General features: G+C 58.4%; 1 protein-coding gene and 1 long non-coding RNA gene across 3 annotated transcripts; one reads left to right on the top strand and one right to left on the bottom strand.

Annotated features, from left to right (window-relative positions):
* Positions 1-324: 324 nt before the first annotated feature.
* Positions 325-1,049, bottom strand: LOC132533142 (uncharacterized). Its single transcript, XR_009545028.1, has 2 exons — positions 651-1,049; positions 325-532 (listed from the first exon to the last, which is right to left on the bottom strand). It is a non-coding gene; the product is annotated as an uncharacterized LOC132533142 (long non-coding RNA).
* A 228-nt stretch (positions 1,050-1,277) lies between these two features.
* On the top strand, positions 1,278-11,037 carry PLOD3 (procollagen-lysine,2-oxoglutarate 5-dioxygenase 3). 2 transcript variants are annotated; one of them, XM_007517928.3, is made up of 19 exons: positions 1,278-1,706; positions 1,874-1,965; positions 2,279-2,415; positions 2,497-2,660; positions 2,742-2,854; positions 4,815-4,878; positions 5,159-5,256; positions 5,400-5,501; positions 5,614-5,739; positions 5,896-6,017; positions 6,403-6,507; positions 6,612-6,737; positions 6,901-7,042; positions 7,126-7,239; positions 7,353-7,421; positions 7,810-7,914; positions 9,209-9,355; positions 9,449-9,574; positions 10,586-11,037. In XM_007517928.3, the coding sequence occupies exons 1-19, from the start codon at positions 1,601-1,603 to the stop codon at positions 10,739-10,741; spliced, it is 2,214 nt and encodes a 737-aa protein (XP_007517990.2). In that variant the 5' UTR covers positions 1,278-1,600; the 3' UTR covers positions 10,742-11,037. The 2 variants fall into 2 exon arrangements, with proteins under 2 accessions (XP_007517990.2, XP_060029419.1); XM_060173436.1 differs by lacking the exon at positions 5,614-5,739.
* The last annotated feature ends 790 nt before the right edge of the window (positions 11,038-11,827 follow it).

Below are 11,827 nucleotides of genomic sequence, written 5' to 3'. Positions count from 1 at the left end.
TTGCTGGGGCTCAGTCCCTGCTCAACTTCATCGACTTCATCGCTCCTGGTGACCTTTTCATTTCCTTCTCCTTTCCTCTTTTCTTCCTTTTTTTTTTTTTTCTTTCCTAGTGGAAGATGGGGAAAAAAGGGTCATTTTAAAGAGCTGGCCCCCAACCTCCACACCTGAGGTTCCAGAGGCTGCAGCTTCAAGCCCCAGGAGCATCTTATACCAGAGCTGAACAACACTCTGGCTTCACTCACTCACCTCTCTCATATAATAATTAGCAATGATTAAATACATACACATATATACACACACACATATATAATGATAAAATACATACACATATATTTATTTGTCCACTTTCCGCCAGAGCTCTGGTCAATAAGCTCTGGTCAGCTTCGGCTTCCATTGGTGCCAAGGGCTTGAACTTGGGCCTTCTGAGGCCTTGGGCATGAAAAATCTATTGTAATGGACAGGGAGACAGCATAATGGTGATGCAAAAAGACTTTCCTGCCCAAGACTCCGAGGTCCCAGTACCCAGCACCACCTTAAGTCAGAGCAATGTTAAGGGGGAGAAAGAAAGAAATCAGTTGTAACCACAGAGCTGTCTCCCACACCATAAATAAATCTTCAAGGGGCCGAGTGTGGTGCGCCTGGATGAGTACCTGTTTCAAGGTGCAAGGACCTGGGTTTCAGCCCCTCGTCCCCACCTGCAGGGGAAAACTTTGCGAGTGGTGAAACAGGGCTGCAGGCGTCTTTCTTTCTCCCTTTCTGTCATCCCCTTTCCTCTCGATTTCTGTCTCTATCCAATAAGTAAATAAAGATAATACAAAAAACATTTAAAATAAAATAAATCTTCAAGAGTATCAGCCCCTCATTTTCTGTGTCTGGAGACAGCACAAAGGTTATGCAAAAAACAAACTTTCCAGCCTGAGGCTCCAACAAGTGTCACTTGTGTAGATGCTTCTGCAAGCAAAGCTCACAGATAGCAGAGTAGTGATGCTAGACTCCTGCCTGAGGCTCTGAGGCCCCAAGTTCAAATCCCAGCACCACCGTCAGCCAGATCTGAGTAGGGCTCTGATTGAGAAACAATCAATAATGACATCTTGGGTACACAGGACCCATTTTGGGGTCCTCCGAGGGGGTCCTGGGTGACGCACCGGGTGGCAGCACCGCCCCCTGGGACCCGCCCCTCTCCGCCTCCGGGCCTTCCGCCCTGGGTTCCCCGCCCGACTGGCGGCCACTTCCCCTCCGGCCCTGCTGCCTGGTGTGTCTGGCGGGTGGAGCGCAGATCCCGCGCCCCGGGGCCCGTCGCCTGGACCGGGCGGGCCCCCAGCCAATACCCCGCCTCCCGCAGCCTCGGGCGGCGCCAGCTTTCCGGGGCGGAGCGCAGCCCGCCGTCTGCACCCCTGGGTCCTGGTTCCTCGGCGCCACTTTCCAGGCCGGGCTCCCTTGAGCCCCCTCTCCACCCGGGCCCTTCTGCGCCCCACCCATACCCCTCCGCAACCCCTCTACACCCACCCGGGCCCCTCCGCAGCCCCTGTCCACCCCGGGCCTCTCTGCGCCCCCTTCGAGGGCAGGCCCCACTGCGCCCTCCGGGGCGGGGCTCCCCGCCATGACCCCCCAGGGGCTCCTGCTGGCGCTGCTGCTGCTGGCGCTGCCCCCCCCTCCCGGGGGCCCGACCCTCGACCGCCCCCGCTCCGGGGACCCGGTGAACCCAGGTGAGACCCGTCCCCACCCCGCGTCCGGCTGCCCCACCTCCCCGTGGGTATCGAGGTGTCATTTGCGGGAAAGGGGGTGTTGTCCTGGGCGCGCGGCTTTGGAGGAGTCCGGGGCTGAGCCGGCGGTAGGGACGCGGGGACTCCATGGCCCTTGCTTCTGGCGACAGAGAAACTGCTGGTGATCACCGTGGCCACCGCCGAGACCGAGGGCTACCGGCGCTTCCTGCGCTCGGCTGAGTTCTTCAACTACACTGTGCGGGTAAGTGGGGCCCCCACCCCGACTCCCAAAGCAGCAGTGGGGTGCTGGAGACCCAGGCCCCCACAATGGGGTGAGCTTGCGGGGGTGGGGGGGATGGTCGGGAGCCCCACTCGGGAGGGTGCAGAGGGGTGGCCTGGAGAGGGGGCGCAGAGGAGCCCGGGTGGGGCGCAGAGAGGCCCAGGGTGGAGAGGGGGCACAGAGGGGTCTAGGGTAGGTGCAAGAGGGGTAACCTGGAGAGGGGACGCAGAGGGGCCCGGGCGGGTGCAGAGGGGTCTTCCCTGCCAGCGCGGTCACCCTCCCTTCCCCCCCCCAGACCCTGGGCCTGGGCGAGGCGTGGCGAGGGGGCGATGTGGCCCGCACCGTGGGCGGGGGGCAGAAGGTCCGCTGGCTCAAGAAGGAAATGGAGAAGCACAAGGAGCGCGAGGACCTGGTCATCATGTTCGTGGACAGGTAAGAAGGGGGTGGCGGAGGGGGAGGGAAGATGAGACCGAGTTTTCTAGTGGCTCACGACGCCTCCCCTCCCCGGCGCAGCTATGATGTCCTCCTGGCCGGCAGCCCCACAGAGCTGCTCAAGAAGTTTGTGCAGAGCGGCAGCCGCCTGCTCTTCTCGGCCGAAGCCTTCTGCTGGCCCGAGTGGGCGCTGGCTGAGCAGTACCCGGACGTGGGCGCCGGCAAGCGCTTCCTCAACTCCGGGGGTAGGTGGGCTCTGGGTGGAGCTTCCCGGAACCTGGGGAATCCTGGGGGTTGGGGTCAGCACTGTCCACCCGTCCCTGCAGGGTTCATCGGCTTCGCCCCCACCATCTACCACGTGGTGCGCCAGTGGAAATACAAGGATGACGACGACGACCAGCTCTTCTATACGAGGCTCTACCTGGACCCGGGACTCAGGGTAGGTGGGGGTCCCCGGATGGAGAGATCAGGGGAGAAAAGGGGTGGTGGTGGGGCCCTGCCGTGAGGGCCCTCACTTCTTTCTTTACTCCTGGAGCTGAATTTCTACCACTCCTAAGACACTTTCTGGTCTGATAGGGAGAAGCATTGAGCTTCCCCCTGTACAGTTGCACCTCACGTGTGGTACCAGGGCTGTGTGCTCGGCAAGGCTGAGCACATCACCTAGTGTGTTATCTTATCTATCAGTCTCTTAATTTGGTCTCTATTTGATTTGATCGAACAGAGAGAACTTCAGAAGGAAGGGAAGATAGGGAGAAAAAGAGACATCTGCAGACCTGCTTCACTGCTTGTGAAGCCAGGGGTCTTGAACCCAGGTCCTTGTCATTGTAACATGGGTAATCTACCAGGGTTGCCACCGCCCAGCTCATTTATTTTTGTATTTACTATGAGATGTATTGAGAGAACAAACAAGAGAGAGAGAGAGATGGCCAAGAGCACTGCTCAACTCTGGCTTCAGGGGATGCTGGGGATTGAACCTGGGACTTCTGGATCACCAGGTCTACAAATTGATGTTCTAACAGGAAGGAGTGTTTCCCTGCCCCCCAATTATGTGTTATTATTATTAAATATTTGATTATTCTAAGTACCAAGTATGCCGCTTTGCTAACGTGGCCGACAGTCTGTCCCAGTGAGTTCATGAGGCCCCGGCCCACCGCCTGCCCCTTCGTCCCTTGTTTGGTTCTCCTCCAGAGGCTACAGCGGTAGACTCTCAAGCGGGAGGTCCCAAGTTCAATCCATTGTATGGGCCAGAGTGGTGCTTCGGCTGGCTCTCTTCCTCTTTCTTGGTAATGAATCAATTAAAAAAAAAAAAAAGTTTCTAAAGAAAGGTCTCCTTGTTGGCTGGGGAAGAGACTCAGCACCGGGACACAAGACTTGCAAGTGTGAGGTCCTGAGTCCGCTGCCTGGCGTAACGGGGGTGGGGTGTGTGTGAGGGCACTGAGGGCAAGCTCCAGTGCTGTGGTTACCCCCCCCACCCTGTATCTGGATGAAAATGTGCATGTGTGAGGCCTGGGCTGGACCCCTCTTGAAAAAATAAAATAAACATAAGGGCAGGGGAGCTCACTCAGCCCTTTAGAGCACCCACTATCAGCCTGAGGCCCCGAGACCACGGGTTCTGTCCCTGGCACCCTTTATGCCAGAGCTGAGCAGGGCTCTGGTCCTCTGTGTTGTGATAAGTGAATACATGAATAACTTTTCTTAAAACAAGACTTTTTTTTTTTTGGGGGGGGATGCTTCACAAGTGGTCAGGTAGGTCTGCAGGTATCTCTCTTCTGTTTTTACTCCTTTATGAGGGGGGAATCAGTGGTTTATAATAAATACAGTTGTTGGTATACCTGTAACATTTCAGTTTTCTGTGTCTTTTCTTTTTTTTCTCTCACCATTCCTGTCACCAAGGGCCTGTGTCCCCACCCCGAAGACTTTCTTTATTAACAGGAGAGAGGGGTGGAGGGGATTGGAGCATGGCTCTGGTATATAGCATACCAGGGCTTGAACTCGGGAACTCATGTTTCCCAACTCAGCGGCCTACTCCCTGCAACACCCACCCCCTGGACCCCTGGAGTAAACCTCTGCATGAACACCAAAGAGCCGCCAGCATCCTGGGGGGAGCAGCTCGACTCCTGGGCCTTGTGGCTGGCGTCACCGTGTAGCCACCCTCTGTCATCTCCTGCAGTGACCTCAAGGGTCACCCTCTGGCCTGGTGTCCTCATGAGCTCTCGGGGCCTCTGCCAGCTACCGGCCTGATCTCCTCTCTGACATCCTTGCTCTGTCTCTTGGCCTAGCCCCAGCTCCCACGAGGATGCTGGATATTCTTGCGGGACAACCCCCCGCCCCCCAACGTTCTTGGTGGGAGGCGCCTGGCTTGGACACACAATCAGTTCCCTGCCTCCATGTCTCCCCAGGAGAAGCTCGGCCTGAATCTGGATCATAAGTCTCGGATTTTTCAGAACCTCAACGGGGCTCTAGGTGAGGGGGGCACAGGTGGACTGGGGTTGGCTGCTCTGGGGGAGCTTGGATCTGAGGATTCTGGGGTGGGGGGGCAGCCTCAGACAGCAGGTCACCCCAGCTGAACCTGACCGCTATGGAAGGTGTCAAGGCCTGGGGGAGGGAGGGCTGTGGGGCCCAGGCCACAGGGCTCGGAAGTGAAAGTCCAAGAGAGGGGAGCTGGAGGGCACCCCCTTTGTTTAGAAGCAGCCAGGGATGGGTGGCTGGCAGAGTGGCGAGTCACAGCCCAGCCTCCCCCCAGATGAAGTGGTCCTCAAGTTCGACCGGAATCGAGTGCGGATCCGGAACGTGGCCTATGACACACTGCCTGTCGTGGTGCACGGGAACGGGCCCACCAAGGTGGGTGCCAAGCCAGCCCCTGGGGTCCCCCAGTCTTGCGCAGCCATGGGTCCATCCTGCCCCCCAACCCACAGTGCTGGGAGACCTTCCAAGTCCACCTGGCCCTCCTATCCCCCCAACCCAGCCCTTCTCTGTCCCCCTAGCTCCAACTCAACTATCTGGGGAACTATGTCCCCAATGGCTGGACCCCTGAGGGGGGCTGTGGGTCTTGCGAGCTGGACTGGAGGCCACTTCCAGAGGAGCAGGTGAGGGCCCTTGGGGATGGGGTGGGTGTGCTGAGGCAGGGGCCCCAGGCCTGCAGGACAATGGCAGGCTTCCTTGTGGGGCGCCCCTGAACCCCACTCTGGTGCCTTGCAGCCTCTCCCGCGGGTGCTGGTGGGCGTGTTTGTGGAGCAGCCCACCCCGTTCCTGCCACGCTTCCTGGGGCGCCTGCTGCAGCTGGACTACCCCCCTGACAGGCTTAGCCTCTTCCTGCACAACAGTGTGAGGCTCTAAGACCTCGCTCCCCTGGGAGTCCCCACCCCACCCCACCCTGATGGCCTCACGCAGGCGAGCCCCCCCTTCCCACCACTCCAGTATCTGCCCTGCTCCCCACCCCCAGTCTCAGGCCCCCACACCTGCCCTGCCCCCCCATTCTAGGAGGTCTACCATGAACCCCACATCGCCGAGGCCTGGCCGAGGCTACATGAGCACTTCTCGGCCGCCAGGCTGGTGGGGCCAGAGGAAGCCCTGAGCTCGGGCGAGGCCCGGGACATGGCGCTGTAAGTGAGCCAGAAAGGGGGGACCCAGCCCCCCAACCCAGCAGAACTCCCTTAGTCCCCCACCCCTGCAGCTTTCCCCCATTCCTCTATCCCAAACCCTTCCCCCACTCTGCCCCAACCCAGCACCCCTCCCCCACTCCCCCTACTTCATGACTCCTCCCTCACCCCCAATGCAGCACCTGTCCCCCATTCTCCCACCCCAGGACCTCTCCCTCACCCTACCCAGCACCCCTCCCCCACACCAGGACCTCAGAACCCCTCCCTCACCTCCCCAACCCAGTACCTCTCTTTGTGCCCCACCCTTGCAACCTTCCCCTGTGGGGGTGCCTCTCCCCAGGGCACCCCCCACTCCAGCTTATTTTCCTGCTGTGTCCCCCTCCCTCAGGGACAACTGCCGGCAGGATCCTAACTGTGACTTCTACTTCAGCCTGGACGCCGATGCCATCCTCACCCACCCACAGGCCCTGCGCCTCCTCATCGAGGAGAACAGGTGTGAGCACTCCCCCAACTCCCCTGGGGGGGGGTCCGACATGGAGGCGGGGACTTGCCTCTGCCTCTGACATTCTTACTGTCTGTCTGTCCATCCATCCGCAGGAAGGTGATAGCTCCCATGCTGTCCCGCCACGGGAAGCTGTGGTCCAACTTTTGGGGGGCCCTGAGCCCCGACGAGTACTACGCCCGCTCAGAGGACTATGTGGAGCTGGTGCAGCGGAAGCGCATGTGAGTCCTGGATCCCCCTCAGCCTCCCTACCTGGTCCCCCACAAAGCAGCTGTGTGCAGCAGTGCCATACACAGGATGCCCCAGATGAGGGGGGCTCCTGGGACAGATGGGGCAGAAGGGGGGTCCTCCCAGTGCAGCTAACACAGCACATTTCCCCCCCAGGGGTGTGTGGAACGTGCCGTACGTGGCCCAGGCCTACCTGATCCGGGGGGACACGCTGAGATCCGAGCTGCCCCAGAGGGAGGTGTTCTCAGCCAGCGACTCGGACCCGGACATGGCCTTCTGCAAAAGCCTGCGGGACAAGGTGGGTAGGCAGCAGGGGCAGCCCCCCAAGGGGAGTCGGGGTGGGTAGGGGCACCTGCCGCCCTAACGCCCCAGCCCGCCCAGGGCATCTTCCTGCACCTCAGCAACCGCCAGGAGTTCGGCCGCCTGCTGGCCACTGCACGCTATGACACTGACCACCTGCACCCCGACCTCTGGCAGATCTTCCACAACCCCGTGGTGAGGGCCCCCCCCACCCCCGGGAGGTCATGTGGGCTTGGGGCACCCCAGGGAGGGCCTGGGGTTTGAGGAGGAGCCTGTGGCCTGGTGTCACATGACCCCCTGCCCCCTAGGACTGGAGGGAGCAGTATATCCATGAGAACTACAGCCGCGCCCTGGAGGGGGATGGGCTTGTGGAGCAGGTAGGTGAACCCCCCAGCACCTCTTGGGCCCCACCCCTGACTATGTGCCCCCCCAGGGTCCTAAGGGGGAGGCTGAGCATGTCAGCACCCCCATTCTTGGCCATGGCCTGTCCCCACTGTCTGTCCCCTCCCTCCTGCTTCTCCTTCCCCTCTCCGGGAGGTCACCCCTCCCCAGACTGCCCCCTCCCCTCTCTTTCTCTGGGAAGATCACCCCCCTCCCCCCAACTCTCCCCTGCCTGTTGCCTGTCTCTCTCCTTCTCCCTGAAAGTCAGCCAACCCCTTGCTGCCTCCAGTCCCTCTCCTTCTCTGGGAAGGCCACCCAGCCCCCACTGCCCCCCCCAACTGACCCTCTCTCCGGAGGGTCACCCAGCCCCCCCGCTGTCCCCAGCCCTGCCCAGATGTGTACTGGTTCCCGCTGCTGTCCGAGCAGATGTGTGACGAGCTGGTGGAGGAGATGGAGCACTTTGGCCAGTGGTCGGGAGGCCGGCATGAGGTGAGGGGCTACAGGGCCCACAGGACTCTCTCCCAAGAGACAGTGAAGTCAGAGAGAACTCAGGCCTGAGTACAGACTTGCAGACCTCTCTCCCAGAGCTGCAGGTTCAGTCCCTCTGCTCTGCACACACTCTCTCAAGTATAGAGTCAGCAGCCTCACAGGTGGTATAGCGGCTAGAGCACTGAACTCCCGAGGTCCCAAGTTCAATCCCCAGCACTGCATGTGCCAGAACAAGACTCTGGTTCTCTGCCCCCCCTTTATTTTTTTATTTTGCAACCAGGGTTACTACTGGGGCTTGCTGCCTGCGTAATGAACCCAGTGCTCCCAGCTGCCTGTTTTTTTTCTCCTCCTCTTCCTCCTTCTATTCTCATAAAGACAAAATGGAGAGAGAGAGAGAGAGAGAGAGGGGAAACACAAGCTCCACTGCTTGGGGACCAGGGCTTGAACCCGGGCCCTTACTCATGGTAATGTGTGCACACTCTCCTGAGTGTGCCACCACCCAGTCCCTTCCTTTTCCTCATTGATTAGTTAAATAAATCTTGAAAAATAGTTTTAAATGGGACTGGGCAGTGGTGCACCTGGTTGAGCGCATGTGTTGCAGTGCACAAGGACCCGAGTTCAAGCCCCTGGTCCCCACCTGTAGGGGGAAAGCTTCACAAGTGGTGAAGCAGGGCTGCAGGTGTCTCTCTGTCCCTCTCCCTATCACCCTCCTCCCTCTTGATTTCTGGCTGTCTCTATCCAATAAATAAAGATAATAATAAATTTTTAAAAAAATTAAATAAATAAGGATAAAAAAATTTTTTAACTAGTTTTTAAAAGGGGGGTTACCAGGTAGGGCATGGGTCATGCCACATGTGTGGCCCAGTTAGCCCTGGCACTACAGGGGCCGTGCCATTCTACCAGTGTTAGCTCCAGTGCTATGGTTCCCCCACCCAATGACAAAAGAAAGCTAATCAGAAACAGTGAGGTCCTAACACTGCCCAAAACAGCTGCCAGGGACAGACAGGCTGACTCATGGGTTGGGGGGTCCCGGTCCCCAAGCTGATGCTTCGGGCAGTGCAAGAGAGGCTCTTCCCTGTGGGGGGAGGCTGGGGTGACCAAGGTGTGGGGCCCAAGGTGCCAGAGCCCAGGGTTTAGGGCCCAAGGTGCCCAGGGTGGAAAGGCCCAGGGTCCAAGAGCCCAGGGGTCCCAGGGTGCTGGACCCAGAATGTGAGGGCCCAGGGTGCCAGAGCCCAGGGTGTGGGTCCCAGCGGCCCAGGGTGCGGGCCGCGGGTCTCAGCCCCCCTCCCCGCAGGACTCCCGGCTGGCAGGCGGCTACGAGAACGTGCCCACGGTGGACATCCACATGAAGCAGGTGGGCTATGAGGACCAGTGGCTGCAGCTGCTGCGCACCTACGTGGGGCCCATGACCGAGCACCTATTCCCCGGCTACCACACCAAGGTGGGTGCCGGCCCGGGCAGCGGGTGGGTGGGGGTGCAGAGGCCCGCCCGCCCCCGACCTCACGGCCGCCCCCTGGACCTCACGGCCCCGCAGACCCGCGCCATCATGAACTTCGTCGTCCGCTACCGGCCGGACGAGCAGCCAGCACTCCGGCCGCACCACGACTCCTCCACCTTCACCCTCAACGTGGCGCTCAACCGGAAGGGGCTAGACTACGAGGTGAGCCCTGCCCCTGTGCTGACGCAAGCACGCACGCTGATGCTAGCACGCAGGAGACACCTGCTGCCTGGCTCTGAGCTCATAACCTTCCTGGGGCTGGAACCTGGGACCTTGTGCGCTGCGATGAATGCGCTCAATTTGTTGTATCACCACGTGGCCAACGTTTATGCTTCCTTTTAAAAAATTTATTTATTTATTTATTTATTGGGTAGGGATAGAAATTGAGAGAGAAGGGGAAGATAGCTAGAGAGAAATGAGGCCAAGTGGTAGCAGTAGAGACATGGTTAAGCGCTTACATTGCAGTGAGCAAGGACCCGGATTCAAACCCCTGGTCCCCACCTGCAGAGAGGGAGCTTCACAAGTGGTGAAGCAGGGCTGCAGGGGTCTCTCAGTGTCTCTCCCTCTCTATCTCCCCCTCACCTCTCAATTTTTCTCTGTCTCTATCCAATAATAAATTAATATATATTTAAATGTTAGTATATCTTTAAAAAGAGAGAGACAGGGGCCAGGTGGTGGTGCACCTGGTTGAGCGACATGTTACAGTGCGAAAGGACCCGAGTTGGAGCCTCTGACCCCCCTTGCAGGGGGAAAGCTTTGCGAGTGGTGAAACAGGGCTGCAGGTGTCTCTCTGTCTCCTCCTTCCCTCTCAATTTCTGGCTATTTCTATCCAATAAATAAAGATAATAAAAAATTTTTTTTTTTACGAAAAGAGAGAGACAGACACCTGCAGCATTGCTTCACTGTTTGTAAAGTTTCCTCCCTGCAGGTGCTGACTGTGGGCTTGAACCCAGGTCCTTTTACATGGTAATGTGTGTGCTCAATCAGGAATCAGGTGCATCACCACCCAGCCCCTGCCTATGCTCTTTCACCTTGTGTCTTTTCGAGTCCTGTCTCCTGAACCCCTTCTCAGCTGTCTGCCATCCCTCTCGCCAGTCCCCCCAGCTCCATGATTGATCCCTGGGCTCCCCCCCCACTTCTTCCCTTCATCTCTGCCCTGTCCCCCCCCCCCAGGGTGGCGGCTGTCGCTTCCTGCGTTACGACTGTGTGATCGCGTCCCCGCGGAAGGGCTGGGCACTCCTGCACCCCGGCCGGCTCACCCACTACCACGAGGGGCTCCCCACCACCTGGGGGACCCGATACATCATGGTGTCCTTTGTGGACCCCTGACACTTAGCCACTCATCCGCCATCAAGCCTTCCTGCCGCGGTGCCTTCTGGGGGACCCCTTCCTAAGGAGGGGGGGTTCTGTCCCCAGTGTGCGTCCTGTGTGTCTGGGACTGAATGTGTCCCCTCCCCTCGACCCCGCCACACGGCTCTCTCAGGAAGCTCCCAGAGCCCCCCAGCCCAGCTCCCGCCTGGGCACCCCCAGGACTCCCCCTGGGGAGAGGACGGGGTAGGGGTTCCCCACGTGATAAGTTATTTTCTCATCCCCTGCCCCTCAATAAAGGAGGATTTGTAACTGTGGCTTTTCTTCCCCTTCACCTGCAGCTCCGTGTCCCCCACCACCAAATTTGTATTCTTAAAGGTGCATTTTCTTTTCTTTTCTTTTGATAAGAAAGAGGGGCAGAGAGAAAGATACACAAGGACACCAGAACCCTGCTCAGCTCTGGCTGATAGTGGTGCTGGGGATTGAACCTGGGACCTCAGAGCCTCAGGCAGGAAAGTCTCTGTAGAACCATGATGCTGTCTTCCCCAGCCCAAGGTGTTTTTATCAATTGATGAGAGAACAAGGAAGAGAAGGAGAGTTACAGGGAGAGATGCAAAGCAGTACTTTGCCACGTGAAGTGCCAGGGATCAAACTTAGGACTTCATGCTTGAAAGTCCAACACTCTAGCCACTACACCCCCTCTGGGGCTGTAGAGAAGGCTATCTGTTTTATTCACAGAGAAAGAGCAGCCATCACTCTGGTCCATGTGCTGCTAGGGATTGAACTCGGGACCTTATGCTTGAGAGTCAGGGCTTTATCCACTGTGCCACCTCCTGGACCACAAGGAGATGAGAATTTATACTTGTGTCTGGGCCTGGTGGTGGCACACCTGGGTGGCTTGCAGTGTGCAAGGACCTGGGTTTGTGTCCCGGACCCCCACCTGCAGGGGGAAGGCTTCATGAGTGGTGGAGCAGGGCTGCAGGTGTCTCTCTGTTTCTCTCCTCTATCTCCCCCTATCCTCTCAATTTCTGGCCGTCTATCTAAGAAATAAAGATAATAAAAATTTAAAAAGTAATAATGTATACTTGTATCAACAACTATACTGTG

Source organism: Erinaceus europaeus, chromosome 15, assembly GCF_950295315.1.
Source record: "Erinaceus europaeus chromosome 15, mEriEur2.1, whole genome shotgun sequence".
In the NCBI taxonomy this organism is placed as follows: Eukaryota; Metazoa; Chordata; class Mammalia; order Eulipotyphla; family Erinaceidae; genus Erinaceus; species Erinaceus europaeus.
Note: the sequence above shows the minus strand (reverse complement) of the source record. Positions and strands in the feature narration are given on the sequence as shown.

Bases quoted from the DNA above. Each gene is read 5' to 3' on its own strand.
- PLOD3 (XM_007517928.3), top strand. From the start codon at position 1,601: ATGACCCCCCAGGGGCTCCTGCTGGCGCTGCTGCTGCTGGCGCTGCCC. The intron at 2,661-2,741 runs GTAGGTGGGCTC...CCGTCCCTGCAG, and splicing joins GCGCTTCCTCAACTCCGGGG to GGTTCATCGGCTTCGCCCCC. The intron at 9,356-9,448 runs GTGGGTGCCGGC...ACGGCCCCGCAG, and splicing joins TCCCCGGCTACCACACCAAG to ACCCGCGCCATCATGAACTT.